The sequence below is a fragment of the Coffea arabica genome, chromosome 7e (assembly GCF_036785885.1).
Source record: "Coffea arabica cultivar ET-39 chromosome 7e, Coffea Arabica ET-39 HiFi, whole genome shotgun sequence".
Classification (NCBI taxonomy): domain Eukaryota; kingdom Viridiplantae; phylum Streptophyta; class Magnoliopsida; order Gentianales; family Rubiaceae; genus Coffea; species Coffea arabica.
In genome coordinates, this window is record NC_092323.1 from 13595772 (window position 1) to 13603632 (window position 7861).

Consider the following 7861-nt stretch of genomic DNA (forward strand, 5'->3'; position numbering starts at 1 on the left):
AGAAAAAGAAAAAAAAAAAAACAAATAGTAGTACTTGCCACATTTCTGATCTCACAATATTTGTTCTGCGCCATCCCAACGCAACCTTAAACCTTAATATGTTGTCGGGAAAGCCGAAAAGGTAGAAATAAGGAGAGATGGATGAACGAAGAATACAACATTCGTACAACTGCCAGTTGAGAGGATCAACCAAAGCCAAAGCTTCGACAGAAGGATCACAATATCTCTCCATAAGAACCTCTTCTTCTTCTTCTTTTTTTCTCCTTCCTCTAACGAGGTATGCGCAATTAATCCTGTACATTTATTATTATATGTTTTGCTCTCAAGCCATAAATTTATTTGATCCCTAATCATGATCAATAGTTTTCATGTCATAAACAACTAAACCAAGTAAATTTTTTTTTTTTTTTACAGCCAAACATAATCAAGAAAAGGTATATATCTAGCATGAAACTTGAAAGCTTGAAGGGATGAGCGATAACCCTACTTTCAGAAGTCAACTTAAAAAGACTTACACCCCACTTCAAAGCAAATTTCTGTCATCCTCAAACAATGGTTTCCAGCATGTTAATCAGATCCACTATAATTCCCACAGCCTTCCTTCTTCTTCCACCTTTTGCTTTTCAAAGAGAACTAAAGAGCACCACCAAGCAAGAAGCAGTTAATTGTGATGCAAGTTGTACGGTGGAGTTCTTTAAAACCAAACCCATGCTTTTTCTTCAAAAGAAAACAAAATTTTTTTTTCTAAACACGTTTTCTATTTATCTTTTAGTCTTTTACTCGAAAAGTGCTACAGTAAAAATTTACGTAAAAGCACCCGTCCTAACTTGGATGAACCAAACGAAGCCTTAACTCGTATTTAAGGTCAAAAAAGGCGACTACTCGTGTATAGTAGTTATTTAGGCAACTTTGTAATTTTTTGAACCATGGGTGAAGATTCTTTTTCTTAATGACAAAGGCCAACGTCTTTTGGAGCAGATGAATAATAATAGTAATACTTATGGTCTAAAAGTGATCTTCTTTCCTGATCAGGAAATCTTCTGTTCACTAATCAACAGTTGTCCTAAGCTACTATATTCATTCATCCATTAATAAATTTGGCTCACTTCGTACTAGCATGTAATAGTGTAATAACATTGGGATTAGGAATTAATTGTCCAGTTGCGTGGTCAATGGTCCATCTTTAAAAGTCTTGATACCTACAACCTGAACAAACAAAAAACAAAAAACAAAAAGAAAGAAAGAAAAAGGACAAGGCCAAAGACACGACGCTGGAATTAATAATCATGCTTTAATAATTTACAAAATTAGTGCTTTTATCTATGGAAAATTAATAAATTCTACTATAAGTTTCAAACATGAGATGGCGGCGCCTAACGATTCCCCAAATCTCGCCATCAATCACTCCTACGTATCTCCCAACATATTTTTTAGGTCCATAAGAAAACAAAAACCGGATAAAAGTAATAGTAATCTCTTTTCAAAGAATACGTCAAGCTAGTACAAGAAACATGCCAGACAAAAAAAAAACTCAAGAGGCCACTTGCCTCATTCTCAACATATAGCAGTAATTTGTAGCCAATTTTACATCTCCAAGGTCCATGTACATAATGTGGAAGATAGAAAAAGTGTATATAAACACGATAAGAGAATAGAAGGTACGAGGAAGAAATTTATGGCACATATTCACACAGTTCAATGGGGTTTGATTATTTTCTTTCCTCACTTGATGTAGCACGTATTCACACATTTCCCATTGAAGCAGTCAAACCCAATCCAGAACAATAGTTTAGTAGGAGGAGTAGAGGATTTTACTATGGGAAGAAATTAAAAATCAACCGACATTAACAAGAATACAAACAAAATAAAGGTCCATGATCAAGATCATAATCAACATCATCATCAGCTCTACCTATCCCTACTACTATTTATGTATAATGTATGGTCAGTGATTGATATATACTATATACCATCATCAAGGACCGAAAAAGGAAAACTATTATTTACACATAATTTAGACCAAACTACACTGCTCTAAGCTTTGGTGAAAGTCATGGTTAAGATCATTGAAGACAACACTAGTAGTAGTACTAATTAATATCTTTTCCCATGTCTTGTCTCTTTTTTTTTTTTCCTCCTTATCATCATAGTAATGGTCATCATCAAACTAATCACCATCATTATCTCCAAACTTTCTAACACTGTAATCATTTCTAGTCTGAAGAACATATCCAAGATTCCATCATACCTTCCCCTCTTGCTGGTGGTGGTGCAACCGCCACAGCTACATTTTCCGACGACCCTTTCTCCCCGTGAAAACCGGAGGAAGAACCGGAGTAACTCAGCTTCCCATTTCCAGCACCGTTAACACTTCTTGACAAACTAAAGTTTCCATTTCCAGACCTGCTCTGATGACCTTGATCACCTCCTCCATCGTTCGAACCGACCCCAGCACTCGAACTTCCCCAGTTAACCGGATTGTTACCATTCCTCGACGTCGTTTGATCGGAAGAAATGAGCCCCGGAAGCCCACTTAAAGAACTTGTGTTGACATGACCCTGGCCTAAGCCAAATTCATCTAAACTTTGGGCTGTTTTTGATCCGATAACGGGGCAATTGGAAGGCTGATACTTGACATGGTTAGATTGAAGAAGTGAAGTGAGAATTGGGGTTGGCAAGTTGAAAAGATTTGCACTTTGGAGAGGGAGTTGGAAAGTAGGATTAGTGGAAGTACTAATGTTTAATCCAGAAGTGTTGTTGTTGTTAGTACTAGTACTATTTGGTGAAGCTATTGCAGCATGATCAACTAAGGATGAATTCAACAGAGAAGAACATGATGAAGCCGATGAAGCCAGAAAAGGTGGAGGCAGTTGAACTTTTTGAGGAAAAGGCCTACGAAGATAAGGTGGCTGTAGTTGTGATGAGTCTATAAGGTTATTAGATCTCATGCTAGAAGGACTGGTACCATAAAGATCAAGTCTTGGTCTTTGAAACGGTGAAGAAGATGTAAAGGGTGGAGTTGGGATGCCTGTAAATTCTTGGACCATGGCTCTGAAGTTGGTGGTATCAGTGGTGAGTACAGTTGTTGGCGCCCGCCTCGATGCTCTTGATCGCTTCTTTGGATTACGTGCCACTTGGGCTTGATTATTTTGCTCTGGTGCTGCTTGTTGTCTAGGTGTATTTGTAGCACTGGTATTCTCTTGCACGGATGAAGGGATTGACACAGATGGGGTAGTAGTGGCGAAAGAACCTTGTTGCTGTTGGTTTGAGCCAAAAAGGGATTGGATTGAAGATGCAGAAACCATGTTGGGATTGATATCAGACAAATTTGGGTTGGATCTTAGGGCTGTAGACCAGGACATCTCCAGATTGAGGAGGGATGAGTCAGGATTCTGTGGTGGCCGTGAAATGGGGTCGAAATAGTTAGACAGAGAGTCAAAGATGGAGGAAGTGTTTGTTGGGTTCAGTGGTGGTGCCGCTGGTGGCGGAGTAGGGTGGTTGTGGTGGTGGGAAGTCATGAGAGCTGCCGAGATGGAATCGGCGCGTGAATCGTACTCTTCATCACCACTTGATGACTGAAGACTTCCACTGTTTCCAGAATCCATTTTGTCTCTCTGCAGAGAGAGTTCTGAATTCTAGAAACAAGAACCAAAAAAAGGAAAGGAGAGGAAAAGGAGAAGAAGCAACGAAACAATGAACAAACCAAAAAATAATCTAACGTAGGGGGTGGGGGGAGACAGGGACAGAGATATGGAGAGAGATTTTTTTGGGCAGACTTATAACTTCCTTACAAGTTATACTACAAGTTACAACCAACTCATATTTAAGAGTAGCTATAGCTGCTGCAGCAAGGATGAAATAAAGAGATCAAGATTTCTTTGTCGAAGAGAGATATTTAGTTCAGAAAGTACCAACCATGTCTTTAAAGCTCTGATCTGCAGCACACGAGCCAGGCCTTTTGAACATACTTTTCTTTTTCTCTTGTCTTTGAACCAAGAACCAACCATAAATCAAGAAATTAACTGTTGCTGACGAAAAAGAAAAGATCTCTGCTCAACTTTGAACCTTCAACCCGTCATGTATTGGCGGTAGAATTAGGGTTAGAGAGTTGGAGAGAGAGAGAGAGAGAGAGCAAAGGAAGAAAAGGGAAGGGAGAAAGGAGGGAGGAGAGAAAAGGGTTGGTCTCTTTATCGATGCATCTCTAAAAGAGAGGCGGCTTCAGCTCACGTTTCCACTAAAAAGATCAGCGTGGGGTAGCCATGGGAGAGGGACTGCTGAGTTTTGAGAGAAGAGAAAGAGATAGAGGGAGTGAGTGAGTGAGAAAAGGGGGGAAAAAGTTAGTATTGTGGATGGATAGCGGTCAAAATTTGAGATTTTTGTGGTTAAGATTTAGGATTAATGTGAAACGTTGGAAAAAAAATCTAAGGGGATAGTGGTATTAAAGATTTGAGAAAATATATAATAATACTCCATTGATGATGTAAAAAAATATCATACTATTATGATACTAGTACTAAATTCACAAAATAAATTTACTTGTACGAATAATGAGGTGGGCAAGAAGCCAAACTTTAAAGAAGATGGTTGTTGAAAGGTATGAGGTGAAACAGTACAAACAGAGGCACCGTCACTAGCTATGATATGACCACTTTTCAAAAAGCCCCAGTTAATGCCTAAAAAATTTGTACGTGTGTATAAAAGCGATATGAAACGGACAAGTCAATAATGTATATCATTATGCTTTACTTCAAACTTAATTCATTGTTTTCTTAAATTAAAAGGGCTACTTTTTTTTTCTTTTTCTTTTTTGATACTTCATTTCAAATACTACTACTAGATACTAATTTCTTTATTTATTAAAGTACTACTCTAATGCAATTGGAACCTACGTAGATTTGTAGCATTTTACAGCACTTTGTAATTTTTATTGTTTATAATAATAATATTTCAGTTCAATAATACACAAATAAAAATAACTAAAAAAAATCTCATCTATACAATATATTAAATATTTCAAAGAAATTTACAGTAAAATTTTTTCACACGCACTGTTACAGTAAAATATTTCAAAAACAGTTAATTCAATATTTTGATCCTCTTATTCTCATTTACTATTCCCCTCTAGTCTAGTTAATATAAGTGAGGATATAATTATTATTGAGTACGTCCAGCAAAAAACTACGAGAATCTTTACTTTACTGTAGCTTTCATTAATAACAAGAAGTTGCAGAAGCAAGTGAAAACAACTTAACAAGCTTTGACCAAGTCAGAGAAAACTTGATAAAAACTTCAGAAAAAAGAAAGAATAAACTCTAGTGTTATTATTATTGAGAACCTACAGGGAATTCAGAGAATCTCATGCAGTCGTCCTCCTCCACTGATTTGTAGGTGGAGAAAATGATTATGCATCTCTTGGAATTACCTTGCATTATTAATTCTCTATTTCCTTTTCCTATAACTTTTTATACGAAGTACTCCGCTACTACTACAGCATTCATCTATCTTGCTTCTGTTCCATCTCATTCGTAACACACTTTTCTTCTTCTATACTAAAAGAAATGGAAAGCTCATAAATTATGGATGGATCAGTTCAACAAAAACACCTAAAGTTCGCTGCAACTATCAGAACTAAAAAAGGTCATTGTTAAAGTTTTCTGTGTATTATTATATCTTAGCCTTTAGGTAGCATTAAATGTTATTTAATGACACTTTAATTACTCACAAGTTGCTTGTATTATATAGAATCGGGTAGAACAGACTTCTTCAATCTTCATCATTCCTGCTTCGTTTTAATATGATTTTACTAGCAATCTTTCTTTGTACTACATATATTTTACGTACTTAATTAAAGATTTTGCTGGTTTTTGTTTGTATTCAGCCTACCAATACCAAACCACAAAACCCTAATCCTACACAGCCTCACAAAATAGACAAATCTAATCCCATATGCTGCCATAATTCAGGTCTACCATGACTACACGTAAATGTTGCCCATTGGGAGGTGGCAAGCTGCTGAACCCTACATTCCTAACCCTCCAAATTCAAGGAATTTACAGTTCTTGATGGTTACACACAGGGACTGCAAATGCACAAAAACCCGCATATCTGCGTCTTTCTTGAGCTGTGCTATATCTCCATCACGACCTATATTTGTACAGATACTTTAGAATTCTTTTCTGCAGGAAAAGAATCCAAAATTAACGAAACATGCCTCGAGTTTATGTTGCTTGCTGCTCTGAAACTACTCCAGAGGTGTATAAATTAATTATATACTGTCACCACATTCACGGTGATATTTTTTTTTTATGTATGCGGGCATTATATTCATTCATAATTGAGAGAATTTTTTTCATTATATCGTAAATATAATTTTTAATTAAATTTTATATTTTATCTCATATATATATATCACATTATAGAAAGTGCTACGATACAATCTATTTTAAAGCATTTCTCCGTATAATTTCCAATCCAAACAGACTGAAAAACCTGTCCTGATCAAAATTGCTAGTTTATTTCTCATTGAAATATCTGAGGTTAGATATGTAGGGATCACAGAATTTTCCACGTATACGTATACAACAGTGCATGTAGGTAAGTGTGGATTGATTGGACCTCCATCGTTTTCAATGATTCTGTACCTTACATGCACATAATTAGAGCATGCACGTTTTGATCTTGATCGTTCGATTGATGGGATTCCATACCACCCCTTTTGATGAGTTGCAGGCCATAATACCAGCTCATAGATATTCTCCCTTTTCAAGTACTCTTTGAAAATTGAAGCCGTGATAGTTATTGTAGCAGTCTACACAGTCTATACGAGAATAAAGGAACATGGAAGCCAAAAGAATTCTCAAAATTATAATGATGACGAAGTGGATAACGCATGATAAACTTAATAAAATAAATCAGTTCAGTCTCATATATATATATATATATTGCTTTTGGATTTCTGCCTTAAAACAGATTAGCAGACCTTCGTACAAAATTTCATCTGATCAATGCATTACTTAGGAGATGCAATTAATGCAAGAATGTGCTTGATAAAACTGAAATTTGAATCCGTTAAGTTGTTGAATTATTAAGTATTAAATCTAATACATTTGAATGCATATCACATTCAGTGATAAATGAATAGCTTATCACATAATTTTGGGAGCAAGTTTCGTCTAGAAAATTCAGTGCCACTTACTTAATTCAAATGTTCAATTTTTGCTTATCAAACGGTCTGAATATATTAAAATCTGATCCATTAAGTTTAAGTATTGAATTGAGTTATCAAACATGACCTAAGTTTTCCCTACTCAATAATTTTCACTTTTTTCTAAATTTAAATGTGCTTATTCGAATTTTCAAACAAGAAAGATGTGTAACATCATTTTCAAATGATAATAACAATTTAAAACGATTGAAGAACAAAATGATAGGCTACTCATTTTCTTGGTCGGTGTTATCCAACCAATTGTCCATTGGATTAATTATGATTTTGAATTTTTTTTGCAATGTGTTACCGTATTTTTCTTTGACTTGTACGAGATATAAAGATAATCAAACAAAATGTGTTCAAAAGAAAAAAATTTTCCCCGTTCTAGATGGTCAGTCAAGAAGTTTTTCATTAGGCTCCCAAGTCCCAACCACAAAAATACTTATAAATTGCCAAAACGTTCTCAATGGATGAAATTACTTTAGACATATGCATGAGACATCCCTTTCACTTTCCTTTATTGGCTATTAATACCATGCATGTTCTATGTCTTTCATATGATACCAATATTCTTGGTTTTTGCGGGCACCACGTATTGATTATGATATATATATATATATATATATATTTTCACAAGTATTTTGTGAACGAAAG

General features: G+C 35.5%; 1 protein-coding gene across 1 annotated transcript; it reads right to left on the reverse strand.

Moving 5' to 3' along the window:
- Positions 1-1788: 1788 nt before the first annotated feature.
- Positions 1789-4290, reverse strand: LOC113702501 (uncharacterized). Its single transcript, XM_072059539.1, has one exon. It carries the CDS (start codon positions 3603-3605, stop codon positions 2214-2216), a length of 1392 nt encoding a protein of 463 aa, XP_071915640.1. The 5' UTR covers positions 3606-4290; the 3' UTR covers positions 1789-2213.
- Between the last annotated feature and the right edge of the window lie 3571 nt (positions 4291-7861).